This window comes from Cupressus sempervirens, chromosome 8 (genome assembly GCF_028749045.1).
Source record: "Cupressus sempervirens isolate cs-2001-9-10 chromosome 8, ASM2874904v1, whole genome shotgun sequence".
NCBI lineage: Eukaryota > Viridiplantae > Streptophyta > Pinopsida > Cupressales > Cupressaceae > Cupressus > Cupressus sempervirens.
In genome coordinates this window covers 80372878-80392226 of record NC_143125.1, presented here as the reverse complement: position 1 = coordinate 80392226, position 19349 = coordinate 80372878, and the positions used below count along the sequence as shown (strand labels likewise).

General features: G+C 39.2%; 1 protein-coding gene across 2 annotated transcripts in view; it reads left to right on the top strand.

The window, feature by feature from the left end:
• CYP97B3 (cytochrome P450, family 97, subfamily B, polypeptide 3) overlaps positions 1–19349 on the top strand; it is a 233581-nt gene that overhangs the window by 18894 nt on the left and 195338 nt on the right. For both annotated transcript variants that reach the window (XR_016355364.1, XM_089796842.1), the window contains exons 3-4: positions 1188–1295; positions 4773–4857. Coding sequence is in view for 1 of the 2 variants with exons in the window: in XM_089796842.1 (XP_089652968.1) it covers positions 1188–1295; positions 4773–4857 (193 nt within the window). In the remaining variant the exon portion in view is untranslated. The remainder of the gene's footprint in view (positions 1–1187; positions 1296–4772; positions 4858–19349) is intronic.

Sequence of the window (19349 nt, the reverse complement as noted above, 5' to 3'; positions counted from 1 at the left end):
CTTAGCACTCATTGGATCTAGGTGATGCTCATAGGGGTGAAGCACTGAGACTTCCCGGGAGGTCAGCCATCCCAGTACTACGCCAGCCTGAGTGTGCTTAACTTCGGAATTTCCTCCATGGTTAAACCCAAAGCTTGCAACCCCATTTGCAAAACCTTCACCAAGTGTTATGCCTTATGAACCATTCATTTGAAAGCCCCTTAAGCTCATCAATTGATAAGTAAGAGATAGTTTCCACAGTAAAATCCTGATAGCAATATCACAATTTGTCTTACTGTGGAAATTATCTCCTACTTATCAAATACTAAGTGTCAACTTCTTTAATAACAGCGTTAATGATTATATGCGAATCACCTTCAAGGTGCAAATTTCTGACACCCATCGGTTTTGCCATTAAGACTGCATTGACTGCAGCCATACACTCAGCTTCATTATTAGTTCCTTCCATCAACTTGTTTGCCCCGATTGAAAAGATACTCCCTGTTTCATCTCTAGCAACATATCCCGCCCCAGACAGACCAGGGTTCCCCTTGGATGCTCCTTCAAAACTTATCTTGATCCCTTCCAGATCTGGAGGCCTCCAAACCTTATTCATGCTGGCATTAAACAGAGGTTTAACCCTTACCAGTCCATTAATGGGCCAGCAACTCATAATTACTTAGTGTGACACACATATTTGAATAGCTTCTTATCTTAATGGCCATCCATCTATAGAATCAACATTTTTGGAGGAAGCATTGGTTCTTTGCAGATAAATGCACAATCAGAGATGCTAACTGTTATTGCCTTTGTTGTGAGAGTATCTCCAAAACATGACTGCTCTTTCTGACTCTTTTCTATTTAAGTAATAAATAATGAATTTCAAAAAGAATTAACTAAATCTTCTTACCTTAAAAGGGTCGCTAATTTTTACTATGTTGGTTACTTTATAGATTTGAATTCATATTGTTGATTTTGATGATCCATTATAATAGCAACATGCAGTTTTTGTATACCGTGTTTGATCCTTTGAATTTAGTTCTACGATTATTTGTGGTTTCTTGTACTTGGTCTTGTGGCTGACTATTCTACATTTCTCTATGCTTTAGAGGGCAAAGGGAAGCATGTATGGGTAAATAAATAGATATTATTCTGCAAATACAGGAGAACAAATCTGAGGCTATTCTGATGGCATTTGGTATTGGCAGCATGGTTCTGTTTACAAGCTTGCTTTTGGGCCAAAATCTTTTCTGGTAGTTTCAGATCCAATAGTTGCTCGACACATTCTTCGGGAGAATGCATTTGCATACGACAAGGTCAGTATCACATCCGTTGATCTGTTGATGCTCATATTTGGAAAGGATCTGGTTCACATAAATATTTTGTTATTCAAAACCATTCATTAATATGTTGCTGTGATCATGTCTTTTTATATTTTTGTGCAACATGCAACCTTTTGAAATTTTCATGCAAAACTTTTGGATTATCTCTGATTTTCCACAACCCTTTTTATTCAAATGACTAGCTCTATCATGCATGACCTACAACCTGGTAGAGTTCTTTATTTGTAGAGGTTCTCAGATTTATAATTATTATGTTCAATATAATCATTTTTACATCCAAGATAATAGGCTACAAGGATCTAGATGTTTTAGCATTTTAATTTGCCTCTTCAGAGATATTGCACAATGGAACAGCATGCAAGCATAACCTTTCTTCAAATTAGCAGGGAAAGCTATCTAATATCTGAACACTACAAAAACCTAAAGGTATGAATAGGTTTTTTAGTCATGTGTACTATAAAAGATTGCGGATTGGGTTTGTGAAAGAAGTGTTTGAAAGTAGGCTTATCTTTTTAATATCAGAGGTTGAGCACAGAACCTGAAAGGTACATATCTCACAAGCAATGTTGTATAAATATAATGTTTGGAATCAAACTAAGTAAATTGAAAGGCAGATGCTTATTACCAGGCTAAACATTGAGATAGGTAGATCCTGATTGACAAAATGAGATTAACAAAAACCAATTCTACTAAACGAAACCATAATGTAAGACTTAAGAAAAGTAAATCCTGATAGGTACACAAAAATACGTGCCAAGACAAAAGATGAGAATTAATACAAAGTTTACCTCAACTCTTTAACAGAATCTACTTTTAAAAGCTTTATACAGAAATACATAACTCAATCGAAAATGTGAATGATTATCCTAGCAACACAAGCTTTACTTCAACAATCATTAAGCATGACTTGTGCCGAGACACTTTTTTATAGGTTACAATAAATTGCTTGAAAGGATTTTATAATATTTATTAAAAACCCAAAAAACTATATCTTTAAAGGAAACTATCTTGCAAGTGCTGAAAAGCAGAAAGAAATGAAATTTAAAGCTGACTAATCTAAAAGCAATTGATAAAATACAAGCGGCCTAAGATAGGCTGAAAGATGCTGGGAAGGAATAATGAGTGAATATTGATTTCATTTCCCAAAGAAGCCTTTGACTAGTATGAAATAGTACTCTGGATTTTGCAAGATTTGACTTTGACCAGCGGTATGGAATTGTTTTTTGAGTTCTGTTTATATTCTGAATTTTTTTTCTTTCAATTTTTGGTATTTTATCATGATTTGAAATGCAAGGTAATTTTAACTAATTTTGAAACTAATAACAGTAAAATAAATCATACCAAATGAACAACTTCAGGTGTTTAATAAATGTCAAGAATCATACAGAGTTCGTAGCAGGCAAAATGCCGAATAAGATTATTGCTGATAAACCAAAGTTGACATTTAAATTACACTCGAGGGCTAAATTTTGCAAATCCAGGCATAACTGTTCAAAATTATGATGCACTTTACCAAACCCTAGCTGATGTAACCTGCTGGAGTGAATGTGCAGCGAGCTGGCATTGTGTGGCTGGCTGCATGTAAGATAAAACTGCTTAAAAAATAAATTCTGATAAGCGTCTATTCACTCGAGGGCTAAATTTTGCAAATCCAGGCATAACTGTTCAAAATTATGATGCACTTTACCAAACCCTAGCTGATGTAACCTGCTGGAGTGAATGTGCAGCTAGCTGGCATTGTATGGCTGGCTGCATGCAAGATAAAATTGCTTAAAAAATAAATTCTGGTAAGCCTCTATTCTGTTCTAACATTAATTCTGCCGACACTGTCTGAAACAGTGAATTTTCCCTCCCAAGAAGTGATGCCATTCCTGCCTGTAGGTGTACAGCCTGCTAGGGATGAAGAGGTGATACAATGCAACAATTATCAAGCCCGATCTGCACCCTCTGACCCTACTTTCCACCCAAATTCTGATCAACAAAGTGCTTTTCCAGCTGATTAAATAATCAATTGTCACTATGATCAAGTTGGAGGATTCTCAATATGATCAAGTTGGAGGAATGTCCAACCCTAATTCTTCAAGAGGTTTCGTTCCTCAAGAATAATCTGCTGCAGATTCCAAAGAGCTCTGCCATTAATCACCTTGAAAAAATGATAAGCTGGGATGAAAATAATAGCCTGGATAATGAAAAATAGTTTAGGAGTAACTCATCAAAATACGAGTTGAATTTTTCCACATGGAAGAACAAAGAAGATAACTGAAACGCTGAAATTTGTTTGCTCTATTTGCTTGTTTTGTCATCTTCTTGCTTTCAAGTTGTACTTATACAGTTAAATTGAGTAGTTTAATGACCCTTCTAAAGTCGGCCTCATTGAATTTTATCTACCTTTTTAATATAATGGTCATGTCCTTGGCTTTTAGAAATTCTGGTCTTATCATTGTTATGAATCTTTGATCTGGCCAAATATGGGCCTAGGAAAGCTTGAGAAATGCTTTTTACAATGGCTGAACTGATATCATAATATCACGTTTGAAATTGATCTTGTTTACATTTTTCTCTCTCACAAAGACATATTTTACACATGACATCATAGGTTTGTTCATTTCATTTAAAAAGTTATCGCTCATTAAATATCAGCATGCAGCACATTATAAATTGACCAAGTGCCTAGTTTGTACTAGATTCTAATCTCTTGATTCATGCTACAAACCTGCAAATCTAAGATTTTGTAAACTTCAAATTTTTACGCATTTTGCACAGTTTGATAATTTCATAATGTCATGATTTACTTTTGAGACTTAACATGTTACTTAGCACTTCTTGAAATGCTAAATTAAGAATGTAGATATACTTCTGCATGGATTTACAAAATTATTTCTCTTATTGCATTTTCATGCGTGTATTTTTCTTGAGTCTTGTAAGCGTATGATAGATTTATGCTATAACGGATTTTTTTTTTAGCATGGTTTTAACAAAAAACTTATGGTTTGGAAATTACAAGTAAAAGACGACTTCAATCTGGGACAAGAAAAGTGCATCTAGACAATTCTGTTAGGTTGGAGGAGTCTGTTTTCAATTTTTCTTGTGATTTAGTTTGCCTTTAGAAGTATCCTTTAGGATGTCTCAAGGTAAATGCTTTGTGCAATGTAGATGTCAATTTATTTTTCTTGTACTTAAAAATTGCATAGGTAAACATTTAAAAAATTAAAAAGATTGAATCAAACAATATGCAAGCATTTTAATATCTATATTTAGTTTATTTTGCATATACTATATTTAGAGAAGGGTCCTCCATTCTACTTAAGGGGTACTTTATTCTTGCCACACTAAAATATGTCAAATAGGAATATTATTTTTAGAAGCATTTACAAGACATTTCGATAAGACATTTCGATAGTAAGCAAAATTCGTCCTATTGCATGCCTAAGCTTCTAGCTACCATTTCAGGGAGTTCTTGCTGATATTTTGGAGCCAATAATGGGAAAGGGCCTTATCCCTGCTGACTTGGAGACATGGAAGCCAAGAAGGAAAGGTAAGTGATTGAAGGAAAACAATTGCTCTACTTTTTCTTTGAATGCAAAGACCCTATTTGTTTTGGCTTAGTTGAACATTAATCCTTGCAATTAATACTAATGCATCTTCTAAGAAAATGGGATTGATTTTGTTTAACTTTTTTTGGTTGCTTCATTTTTAACATTTTAAGATTACAATATTATTTTCATTCTCTACTTTTTGGGGGCTTGATATCTGACACTCCCTTTATCATGAGTAGGACTCTTCCATTGGCTATAACTTCATCTACTATTGTTTTATTGATCCGTCTATACATCTATATTTTCTTTGTTGTTTTAGTCTATACGTCTATATGTTTCTTTACTTGTGTTCTATCTATCTATCTTCTTCATTTATTTTTTATTGTGCTAGGGCCCATGGGTATCCCCATGACTGCTCTATCTGTTTATCTTCATAGTTGATGGTATTTTATATGCACTTATTTTGATGTTGGGCTTGTATTTGATGATTGAAAAAGCTAAAAGTGGATTTTTCTATATGCTCTTGCTGTAATACCATTGCCTGAGTTTTATTGTTATAGCTTTCATAGGATTATTTAGATAGAAAATAATAGTTACATGCAAATATAACCAATAATAAAAAAGGAATAAAGCATACAAATGGAAAATAAGACACAAAGATTTAATGTGGTTCCTATGTTAGATCGGTGCGGAGGTGTGGCGGTGCGGAGGGACGAGTCTTGGGTGTGGGGAAAAAAAGGCCTCAATTTCGGGACGACCGGGGTGTGGGGGGGGGGGGGAAGGGGGGAGGTTGCATAGTATACATATATGACTTGAACTGCTAATTATGAAATGATACTTAAATATAATATACCAAATATAGTTGAAAAATGAATATAGAAAATTGAAATGTAATTCACAAACCATAAGTTCAAACTTCACACTTGAAACTTCATAACCAATGACCATTGAACTTAGTAACATACTCATAGTAAGTTGTAACATTAATAATATTAAAGTTTTAAACATTAACTATCAAATGACAAAGATGAAAGATTCAAAATTCATTGTTTAAATTATAAATATGATATATCATAAAGATCAAGATGCTTATGATTACAATGAGTAGAGTAGCATGAAACATTGAAATGAAATAATGTATCATGGTCATATCAAAGTGAGTACAATCTACAAAATGTCAAATGAGAAGGTAAGGGTTGGAGCTCTCTAATCATCCCCTAGACCAAAGTCCTCATCACTAGAACTACTAGACTCCTTATGGGTAAGATAATATAAAAAACTTAAAAAAGTTGACTTTTCAACATGGGTGTTGGATGTGTTGGGTGGATATTTTGCAACCGATAGTTTTGGGTAAAAATTCAGTCGCAAAATAGGATGACCAGCCATAGCGTGTGAGATAGAGTCTCTCCTACCTTATAGGGAAGGCTCCCCCTTCTCACTGTTCCTTGGATCAACTCAAGCTAAGCAAGAAGTCGAGAGATTTGGTAAACAGGGTGTTATTAATATCCTTTCTTCTTAACTTTCAAGAAAGGATCCACTTATTTGTAAGGCAAGTAATGGGCAAGGTGAATCTCTAATTACACTTCTACAAGAGCTGGAAACAGTGATACTAATAAACTTTACCTAACTCAAAGGTTAGCCAAAATGTACTGGTTTGGCTCTAAGTCCAGTTGTACTTCTATATGGTAAAATTTTTACAATTAGGGCACAAAGACTCCTAAAAGTAAGAACAATCTAACTATTTTGTGAATTAAGATGAAAATACAAGCTACTGACAAAGCTTCTAGCTATGGATTTTCACAATTGTCCCTGGTCAAAGCTCGAGCTGTAATTGTTTCTTAACTCTTTTCAATTCAATTCACTAGAACAATTACCAATAACACAAGATGATGAATCAAAGACAACTTGGATGAATCATAGACAAAGCTTACAATTCACTCAAATTACAAGTTCACTTAATCAAAGTTAAGTCTCAAATGCTCCTTTGTATTCACTTTCTCTCAAAATAGTGTTTTACACAAACAAAGTTATGCTAGCACAATTTCTCCAGAGTTTTCTTGCATAAAGATAATGATGATTTTACAATGAGGGGGCACTCCTTTATATAGGCAAAGAAGTTGAGAAAAAGGGGGAGGAAAAAGTGGGAGCAACTCAACCAACTTTGACTAAGTCTAACTACAGAAACTAAAGGGTTACATGCAACTGCACATGCAACTCGCATTACATCTTTTGCATACATGCAATTACACTTTTTCATGTAATGCATTCTAAACAACTATGAAATAGAAACTATACAACAATCTTAAAGATTGCTTCTTAATACCTTGAATTTCACAATGACGTCACGCACTGTGGGAAGATCAGCAATCTCCATAGTCTTTGATATGGCTTCAATTCTCACTGCATTTTCATATGCTGATTGCACAACTTTGGAATTTGTTGTTGTATTATCTAAAAAGTTTTTTGTCAAGGATTTGTACAACACAAACTTGTTCATTGTGTGCGAACCAAAATTTTCGGAATCTACATCACCATTGATCTTGATTGTATATTCTAAATTCACTCTTTCTGCTGCCAAAAGATTACCAAGATTATCAGTAACACTGCATCCCAATTGCTCCAAATCACAAGTAAGGCTTATTTCAACTGCTTGACAATCTTCAAGAGCCACTTGCAATTTTGTGATAAACTTTCTTAATATCTCTTCCTTATAACCAATGAGTCTTTGAAATCTGAAAAACATTTCACATGACAGAAGAACGTCACATGAGACCATAGTATCTAGATCAAATTTTATTATTTCATCCCAATCCTCAAGGATTTCCTTTAGATTATCTGCTTCTTGAGTCAAAGAAGAAATTAAGTTTAGTTCCATTTTGTTCATCTCTTTGACACGCCTTAGAACTGCAAGTGTCTCTGTGATTGCTTGAATTCCTTCAATAATGATTTCTTGTATCCAAGACTTAGTAGCTTCAATCAACCTTCTCTCTTTAGATATTTGTGATGTAACAATAATATTTTGAGAAGATTGCTTTTGGATGACCTCATTCAAACGAGCTATTTCCTCTTTCAACTGATTCTTCTTTTCCCAAAGCTCATGATTGCTTTTTGATACATTTGTTAATGCATCTTGAACATCTTGTAAACAACTCAAACGAGATTGCTTTCCAACTTCAACCTTAGTAAATTTGTAGTGAGAACGGGTAAGCTCTTCAACAGGTTTATCTACTAAGGGCTCAGTGATCTCAACATATTTGGTTTTGTCAGAATCAACCAAAATTCTGGAAACAATCTTATCTTTCAAAGATTTAGATTTAGTCTTCTTCACAGGAAGATTGTCAGGAGGAATAACCACTTTCCTTCTCTTTGTTGTTATTCTACTCAACCATGCAGGTAGGCTGAAACTTTCATCTGTAGAAGCAGGCACAGTGGAGACCATTGGCATTGATCCAGATTGTATATCTATAGTAACTAAGGATGATTCAGTCTATACCGCTGAAGGCATAGGAACATGTTGAGAAGATTCCGTCATGAAAAATTCAAATCTTGTCAAAGATGTATCGAGTTGGGAAACTTGACTACTGGTAAGAGTCGAAAAATCTTCAAACACATTTGCTAAATATTCATATTGATCATGTGCAGGAACACGAGGAGCAATAGATGAAATTGGAAGAGCCATGGTGTTAACTTCTGAGATTGGAATGGAGTGAGTGAAAACAGTAGAGAATGAATCTACATCATCATCAAACTCATGCAAAAAAGGCTCTTCATGTGGAGAAGACGTGCAGGCTCGTGCAGGCTTTGGAGGAGATGTGATCCTAATTTCTCCTTCATTTGAATTTTCTTTTTTGGATTCTGTTTCCAATTCTTCTTATGATTGTCACTGATTCTTGAATTGGTTCAGGAACTTGAGATGATTTAGTTCCTTTTCAGTCCTTTAATTTGAATTTGAGAGTACTCTTGATATTAGAAGATGAGGCACCATCTTTCCTTGTAATTTCCAGTTGTGATTTCCTGCCAGGAGGACCAAAACTTCCACAATCCAGACCCATCTTAGGATTTACTCTTTTAAGGCCTTTACTTTTCAACCACTTGTTAGTGTTTGCTAAGATGGATTGAAACCTGTCCATAATAGATGTACCTTCCTTTTGTTGCCATTGAATAGGGAAAGGGAACATTTTATCAAAACCGGCTTGATGAAATTCTGGAGCAAGGATGTTGCCATCATCTTCAACTTGGAAATTTGAAAGAATTTCCAATATTAAAGATTTGATTATTTGTTGCAAGCTTAACCTGCAATAATCTATCTTTATAATGTCAAGTTCTGTTCTCATGTCAATCTAGATATCTTCAATGCGATGAACATGAGTGTAGGCCCTCTTTATCTGAGAGTTCATTTTTCAATAATCAAAATCAAATCTAGCTTTGAATCTCTTCAATGTAATCAATTGCAATTCTGCTTCCATATTCTTCGCTTTAGGCACAGAAACAATTGAATAATTGCCAATAGATAAAGGCCTAGCTGAGGTGATGCCAAATCTGGGCCTATGTGAAGCATGCTGATCACTCTGCATGTCCATGAGTTGTCTTGCTAACTCCATTAGAATGATTCAATTTGTAGCATACCTAGGTAAGGTATATGACTCTCCTTTGAAATATTTGTAATAACCCCAATAGGTTATAACTTCTTCAAACACCAAAAAATCTTTATACTTCAGTTGTATGACATTTCGTCAAACACTTTGCAAGCAAGCTCTGATACCACTGTAATAACCCACCTCTAATCTGCCCTAAAAAAAAAGCTGATGAAAGCTCAAAGAATTTCATCAAACAATTCACATGCAAAGGACGTATGACTGATATAGTATTTCAGCTAGCCTCAAATGACCTTTTCTTCAATTTGCATCAATGAAAATCTTGTGCTAGAAGACTACAATGGACTACACAATGACCTAACATGAGTGTGCTACTAATTTTGACAATATTCAGTGCATATATATGATCTAAGCATGAGAAATGAACACCTACAACCAACTGGCATTTTTACAAACAATTGGTATGCAAACTAACTAGCTGATAAATAATGATATTAAATTGCTTAAATGGCACCAGCAACTATTATCTTCTTAATTGCAATGAAAATTACAATGCTCATGAAATATGGCCAAGACTTTGGCATTTACATGGATTACAAAATGATAATGCTGGTATAATGCACACTTACAGCTGAAAGCTTATAACACTCTAAAAACCAATACATAACAAAGAACCTGGTTGTAGATGGCTGTAATAATTTTCTCCTATGCTGCCCCTTTTACTTCGTTTTTTTCGAATTGCTTTTTCGGCCTGCTTTTTCGCACCCGCTTTTTCGGTTCCGCTTTTTTCGGACAGCTTTTTCGTACTCGCTTTTTTTAGCTTGCTTTTTCGGTTCCGCTTTTTCGAATTGCTACTATGTTGAATCTCAAGACCATATCTTTCAATGGCGTCAAGATTTCCAGCTTGAAGGGATTTCGTCCTCCAAACTATTGAGACATAATCTCCAACAAATTTCCCAATTTCTTTGATATTTCCAAGCATGCCTAAATGAGAGCTATCCTCTTTCTTTTAATCCTTTCCTCACTTGCTCCACGCTTCCGTCTTGCCAATGTGGGATAATACATGAGTTTTAATATTATTTCTTTTTTCCTTTTTACGAAGTCCATGTATGTACTCAAAAGGGGGACTCTTGATTTTTTATAAAGTGACTTTATGAAACATTATAATATTTAATTTAAATAGTCACTTTACCGTTGTAACTTCAAACATTAAAATAATATACCAAATAAACTCGAAATCCCACATATAATAGCTCATCAGAAAGAGCCCAACAAAACGCATCTCATCCTGTCACTGAAAATTGAAGGCACTGCATCCCCTTATTGGCTTACTAAAAATAGTAAGTCTTTCCGAAAACCCAACAAACGAACTCCGTTTGGCCTGTAATTAAATTTGACTAGGCCAAATAACCTCAGGATCCCTTTAGAAGTCCTGGTTAGCCCTCGGGACCATACAAAAATGGGCTAACGACAACATACCTCCAAACTGGCTAAGTGGGGGACATTACAGTCCACCCCTCTTGAAATTGCTTGTCCCCAAGCAATCTCAACTCAGGATGCTGAATAATCTCCTCTGCCTCCCATGTCACATCCTCAATTGGTAGGTTCCTCCACTTTACTAAGTACTCCCTGATAGTCCGCCTGCGAAGCACCCTCTCCTTGTAGTCAAGTATAGCCTCGGGAATCAAGATAAGCTTTCCCTCATCATCGAGAGGTGGCAATACTACTAAAGGCACCACATTATGCTCCAATGCCTTCTTAAGGCGTGACACATGGAACACGTTATGCACTTTACTATCTGCAGGCAGTTCCAACTCATAAGCTACCTCACCCACTCTTCTGATTACTTTGAATGGTCCATAGTAGTGTGGTTTCAATTTCTCTGCTCCACTCCTCTTGAGAGAGGACTGTCTATATGGCTGTAACATGAGGTACACCATGTCTCCTACCTCGAAAGATCTCTCAACCCTGTGCTGATCAGCATATTGCTTCTGCTGATTTTGTGCCCTTTGCAAATTTTCCTTCAAGGATCGCATAATGTCCTGACACTCCTGCAATATATCCTTGGCCTTAGGCACCCTACTGTCCCCAAATAACAAATCTAGAAAATTAAGAGCATCATACCCGTACAGTGCCATGAAAGGGGACATTTGAATAGACATATGGAAAGAGGTATTATAGCAGTACTCCTCTAGATGCAGCCACTTCACCCAAGCCTTCTGCTCTCTTGCAATGTAGTTTCGAAGGTACCCCTCAACCCATTTATTCACTATCTCTGTCTGCCCATTAGTTTGGGGATGGTAACTGGTACTCGGAGTTAGCTTTGTTCCACACAACCTGAACAACTCCTGCCAAAAGTGTGTCGTCGGTAGAAATTGTGCATCGGCCGACGGGTAAACAGTTTGTAGTGGGCATAATGTATCTAGCCGACGGATTCCTTCGGGAAAGTTCTTCGGAAGGTATTTATAACCCCTTTGGGAAGCATTGTAAATATGAGATCTTACCATCAAAGCATAATGTACTGTTCTAGCATATGTGAATAATAAAGAGAAGTGTTCTGCTGTTCAAGTTCGTGTTTATTATCTGTGTGCAATTCTTAATTAACCTATGTGATAAACATTTGGCGCCGTTGCCAGATGGACCTAGTACGCAGGCAGGCGGATATGAATTAAATGCCGAATCAATTGAACAAAGATAAGAATAAGCTGAAGGAAAAAGATGACATACGCGTTGCGCAGGAAAATTTAATTTTTGCTCAGCAGACAGAGCGCCGAAGGCGATTCTAGAAGATTGCCGATGGGAACAGGAGTGCCGAATGATTGTTGAAGGAGACTTGACAACGGCTTGAGTTGGTGGAAGAAGCGAGGGAGAAGTTTCTAAACCTGCATACGCCACGGGAAGAGAATCCTGACGGAAGGAGATCGACTCGCACGGCTCGGAGTGCCGAAGGAGCACGAGCGTGGAGTGACCTCTTCGTTCGAGATATACTTCCAAAACGGACAGCTTCGGTTGACGAACCCCCTTCTTCACCAAACACCGTAGGAGTCGAAAACAGCGCGGAAGCCGAAAACAGCGCGGGTGTGCGGAATAGTGCGGGTGTGCAGAACAGTACGGGTGTCCACAACAACACCGGTGTTGGAAACAGCGCAGGTGTGCAGAACAGCGCGGGTGTTCAAAATAACGCGGGAGCTCAGAACAGCGCAGGTACACAACAAAACCCTCGACATACAGTGATAATGGCAGGTCCGAAGGAAAAATTGCCTAAATTTGATGGTGATGAAGCAGCTGATCTCATTCGACATTGTAAAACATGTGAAACGATCTGGAGGGCAAATGGCATAACAGATACAAACGAATGGATCCGACAATTTCCTGCTACCCTATGGGGTGTTGCGATTGATTGGTTTACTGATGCTGATCCACAGAAATTAAATAGTTGGGATAATATTAAGGAGTTCATCGCGGAATTTCAACTTTTGCGTGATGATAATGAAATTGTAGCCGAGATATTCAATACCAAGCAAAAGAAGAATGAAACAGTACAGGTCTTCGCCAGGAGATTGAAGGACTTAATCAGTAAAATGGAGAATAAGTCGGCAGATGGACCCCAGAAAAGATGGTTCATTGAAGGCCTTCACCCGAAGCTTGCGGAAAAAGATGAAGATCGTACCACCATCCACATACAATGAAGCGTACAATCGGGCAATGAACCTTGAAAGCAACCAGAAGACAAAGAAGAAGAAGAAGAAGAACAGCTCGTCCGATTCAGATGACGATGCATCCTCAGGAGATGATAGCAGAGATGACGAAGGAAGCAACAAGAAGGTCCGTGCCCTCCAAAAGGACATGATGCGGATGATGAAGGACTTCAAAAACATGAACAAGGAAACTAAGGGCAATGACCTATGGTGCACAGAATGTAAGAAAGAAGGCCATACAAAGGGATCCTGCCCGAAAGATCAATTTTGTGAAATTTGTCAGATCCTGGGACACTCGGTAAAGGAATGCCCTTTCAATTTAAAAACAAGGACATCGCAGCAAGTGTTCGTGTCACAGGAGGCATCCCCGTCAGGAGGGAACGAGAACACCAGTACGGAAGGTGCCACATCAGGTGGATATAGAAACAACCGGCGCGGTCCAAACAACAGCAGCAATAACAACAATGGTGGCAACAACAACAATGGAGGAAGGAGTCGAATTCAGTACGATGCGAATGGTCGGCCAATTGTTCAATGCCGCGCATGCAATCTGTGGGGTCACTTCGCCTGAGAGTGCACAACGACGAACACACCGAAGTTGCTATGTCGATGGTGTGGACCTGGCGATCATGATGATACTAAGTGCCCGAAGTTTGGAGTAAACTTGATTACCGTAGGGACAGACGAGGAAGAAGTTCTGGCAATCACTCGGAAGCAGGCGAAGCTATACCCTGACCCAACGGAAGAAAAGAAGAGATTGGAGGAAGCAAGGGCAGAGATCCAAAAAGTAACACAGGCAGAAACATCACACCTGAAGGACCCGCCAAGTACCTCAGTCTGGAACTGTGCAGAACAGAATATTGTACGGCAAATATTGCAAGCTGAAATACCCATCAAGATAAATGATCTGTTGCTAACTATGCCTCAACTCCGTACGACCCTCACAAATATAGTCCCGAGTGCTAAGCAACCCGTAGAGCAAGACAACGAGAAACAGGGGGGTACAAGTGTAGAAGATCCGATGTTGTTAGCTCTCTAATCTGGACGCTATCTGGCGGTTGTTGAAATGGGCATTCTCGGGACTGTGCTAACGGACACGATCGTCGACGGAGGATCCGGTGTCAATGTGCTACCAGAGGATACTTGGAAAAAGTTGGGACGGCCGACATTATGGCCACCTACCTTCCAGTTGCTAGCGGCCGATCAACATGGAATCAAGCCATTGGGAATACTCACAGCGCAACCAGTGACAATCGGAACACAACCATTCCTATTGGACTTCGTTGTGATTCCTCTCAGGCGGAAGGGGTACGATGCTATTTTGGGTCGGGGGTGGCTGATACAAGCAAAAGAAAAGCACGATTGGAAGAAAAATACTTTATCACTCGAAAGCAAAGGCCGAAAGTACGTCATCGATCTGCACACTCAGATGGTCAGGGAAGAAGCCCTATCGTCAGATTCTGAGGGAGAAGAGGATGAAAAGGGGCAAACTATGGAACCGGATCAGGAGGGAGTTTTACGACTGGAAGGAGATGACGATTTGGATTCAGTAAATGGTCTTTACCATTGGCAGATAGAGGATTATGAATTGTTTCCAACCTGCAACGTACTGACAATAGAAGAAAACAATACCGATGCCTTTCGAAAGGAATTCACTGAAATAAAGGAAGGGGATGTGCCACTCGATGTGACCCCGGCGCATCAGTTCACTAAAGGAGAACCCATCAGATACATTGAAGTCACGTTGCAGACCATGAATTTGGGAGACGAAGCAGAACCACGGAACATACTGGTAGGAGACAATTGGGACCCAGTACTGAAGACAATAGCATTCAAGATATTTTTAGAGTATAAGGATGTCTTTGCATGGACATACAAGGACCTAAAGGGCATAACACCTGAATTGTGTGTGCATCGCATTCCATTGATTGAAGGAGCAATACCCGTACGGAAGAGGCCCTACAGAATGAACAAAAATTATGCGGCTCGGGTTACGGAGGAAATCAATCGGATGCTAGAAGCCGGAATTATTTTCAAGGTGCAAACCAGTGAATGGGTATCCCCGATCGTAATCTCCTTGAAGGACTCCATTTAGATCCGAATATGTGTTGATTTTCGATGCCTAAATGCAGTTACCATCAAGGATTCGTTCCCGATCCCATTCACGGACACCATCCTGGAGGAGGTAGCGGGACACGAGATCTACTCATTTATGGATGGTTTTTCCGGCTACAGTCAGATCTCAATCACAGAGGAGGATAAACTGAAGACAACATTTGTCGTAGAAGATGGGGTCTATGCCTATAATCGGATGCCGTTCGGTCTGTGCAATGCGCCTGCGACATTTCAGCGGATCATACTAAACATATTTGACAAGATGTCCGTCGGAAACTTCAAGGCATTTTTGGATGATTGGTCAGTGTTCAGTGTGGAGGACAAACATCTGGCAGCCTTAGGCGAGTGTATGGAAAGATGTCGTCGTGCGCGTTTGGCCCTGAACCCGAAGAAGTGCAGATTTATGGTCCCACACGGAAGGTTGCTCGGATACATAGTCTGTAAGGAGGGACTGAAGACAGATCCGGACAAAGTACGGGTCATATTAGAGATGCAACCGTCCACCAATGTAACAGAGGTAAAATCTTTCCTTGGGCATATAGGGTATTACAGGCGTTTCATCAAAATTTTTGCCAAGATAGCATATCCGTTGGATAGGTTAACTTTCAAGATAGAATCGTTCCGATGGGATAAAGAACATGATGAAGCATTTGAAGGACTCAAGGTACGACTGGCTACAGCACCTATTTTGGCATACCTGGATTGGAAGGAGTTTCATGTGCATGTGGATGCATCGAACTATGCAATCGGAGCAACTCTAGTGCAGATGGGAAGACATGGGTTGGATCATCCGATCTATTTCGCCAGCCGGTTGCTATCAAAAGCTGAACAAAATTATAGTACCACCGAACGGGAGGCATTGGGGATGGTCTATGCTGTACAGAAATTTCGACACTACTTGTTGGCCACTCCATTTGTATTCTACGTTGATGATCAGGCCCTGTTGTATATGATCAACAAACCAGTCATTCAAGGAAGAATCAGCCGATGGTTACTTCTATTGTAGGAGTTTACTTTCAAGATTATTGTCCGGCCAAGAAAGAAACATGTAAGCGCGGATCATTTATCACGTATCAGAACAAGAGAACCGGCAGACGGTGTAAATGATGACTTTCCTGATGCACAGCTGTTTCAGATTGCTGCACTACCAGAATGGTATACAAGCATCGGCGAATACTTGTCAACAGGACAGTTTCCAAATACAATGCCACCGAATGAAAAACGGAAGTTGGTGATACGGAGTGGAACATTCCAGCTGATTAATGGATTGTTGTATAAAATGGGACCCGATCAGATCTTGAGGCGTTGTGTCCTAAAGGAAGAAATTCCATGGGTACTCAAGGAAGCGCACGAAGGACCAGCGGGAGGACACATGGGGCCGGACGCAACTGCACGAAAAATACTTCTAGCAGGATTATGGTGGCCAACAGTATACAATGATGCTAGGGAATGGGTTGTTGCCTGCGATACATGTCAGCGAGATGGAAAACCTTTGAAAAGAGATTCATGCCTCTGAATCCTTCTCATGCTCAAGAGCTTTTTGAACGGTGGGGTCTGGACTTCATAGGACCGTTGAAGACAAACAGAATCAGAAGGTGCCATTACATTGTTGTTGCAACGGAATATTTGACTAAATGGGTGGAGGCGCGTGCACTACCGGACAATTCAGCGGTAAGTACAAAAAAGTTTATTTATGAACAAATAATTACTAGATACGGCATTCCGTTGCAATTAGCAAGTGATAGAGGCGGACATTTTGTAAATCATGTGATCCGACTGCTTACCACGGAGTTCAAAATTTATCATTTGCTATCAAGTCCGTACTACCCAAGGGCAAACGGATAGGCTGAGGCTACCAACAAAATCTTGGTATCAATTATATACAAATCTTGCGCAGTGGAAGGGGAGGATTGGGAGGAGAAATTACCTTCTGCTCTGTGGGCTTACCGCACGGCATACAAAGTCACAACAGGACACATGCCGTTTCAACTGATGTTTGGACAGGAGGCCGTAGTACTAGCGGAATTTATGATACCAAGCTTGCGGATAGCACTAGAAAACAAGTTGGGCCACATGGAAAGCTTAAGGGAGCGGCTGTATAAACTGAACAGGTTAGAGGAGAAGCGATTATTAGCATAGTGGGCAACTAAACTAACGCAGAATAGGCGGAAGGCATAGCACGATAAGCACCTGAAGCTAAACAGGTTTTAGCCCGGACAGTGGGTATTGAAGTACAACAGCCGGAATGAGATCAAATCGGGTAAGTTCAAGGTTAAGTGGGTCGGGCCGTATCAGATTCGGGAAGTAGGGGACAATGGAGCAATCAAATTATGGACTTTGGATGGACACAAAGTGCCTCAGGCGGTGAATGGGTCAAAGTTGAAGATATATCATGAGCGGAAGACTTTTGCGTCAGAAAATGGCCTTTGGGAGACCCCTCTGTCACTGCAGACCGACGGTGATGACAGTCAAAGGGAAAATTGACTGCTATTTTTTTTTTTTTAAAAGAAAAGGGAAAAAAAGTACCGTACGGTTTCCATTGTAAGGTATGGATTTCATTAGTACCGTACGGTTTTTCATTGTTAAGGTACGGATTTCATTAGTACCGTACGGTTTTTCATTGTTAAGGTACGGATTTCATTAGTACCTACGGTTTTTATTGTCAAGGTATGGATTTCATTAGTACCGTACGGTTTCCATGGCTAAGGTACGGATTTCATTGCCACCATACGGATTCCATTATTAAAGTACGGATTTCATTGCTACCGTACGGTTTCCATTGTCAAAGTATGGATTTCATTGCTACCGTATGGTTTCCATTGTCAAAGTACAGATTTCATTGCTACCGTACGGAATTCATTGCCAGAGTACGGATTTTATTGATACCGTATGGATTTCACAGTAAAGGACACTGTACGGTATTTAGTATATGAAACAAGGAGCACCACCGTACGGATTTCACAGTAAAGGAGGAATAACGTACGGTTTTCAATGTCTGCAGGATTGTGTCCGGCTTTCTAGATAAAGTAATGTGTAGTACAGTTTGCAATGTACGGCTTTCCAGATAAAGTAATGTGTAGTACGGTTTGCAAATGTGAAGTACGGGTTTGAAGACAAGGCTTTATAATATATAGGCCTTGTGGGGGTACCAAAGACAGAGTTGCAGATAAAATTGATGAGCCCTCTTTGACGTTTGCAGATAAAGTAATGTGTAGTACGGTTTGCAAATGTGAAGTACGGGTTTGAAGACAAGGCTTTATAATATATAGGCCTTGTGGGGGTACCAAAGACAGAGTTGCAGATAAAATTGATGAGCCCTCTTCGACGTTGAGCTTGTATGGATCCTGCAGTGCAACAGAGGAGGACAATAGCATTGACTGATCATCTTGAGTTGAAACCTCCACAAGGTTTTTTTGCTCTTTCCATGGCGGCAGGTATTTACAATTGAATGTACAACTTGTAAGTGGTAACGTACGGATTCCAAATTGTTCTCATGGCATGACCGTACGGTAACCACACCATTCCCATAACCCACTGTATGGACTTTTTTGGGGCAACCACTCTATAGACTTGTGCTCTTGCTGCTGTACGGATTTCTTAATTTCATCACCGTACGGATTTGGAAGACCGTTAGGAAAAGATAAATATAATTAATGGAGTCTGTAGGTAAACGGCAGTGGAAAAACAATTAGCACAGTTCAAACTTGTGGAAGGCAGGAGCATGGCAGGTACAGGTAATTTGAATGAAGGCTCGAGCAGCAGCAAGGAGAAGCGTAAGACTGTAGCACCTGCAGTAGCTAAAGTCACACCACAGACTATACAATTTGAGGGGTTAAATGGAATGGGTTGCCGGAAATGGTGGCAAGAAACCCCTGATGACCATCCAGTCAAAGCAAGCATTAGAAGAGCGCAGGTTGAATGGGCCATTCAAATGCCGGTTTTTTGCATTCGAGATTATGAAGGGTATCTGCGTACCATGATTGAGACATATGGCAGAGCTTCTCGCAGGAGCACATTTCAGTATTTGGGACGAAACTTAGTGGTATCATTCAAAGCAGCAGATTTCACATGGGTTTTTGGCAT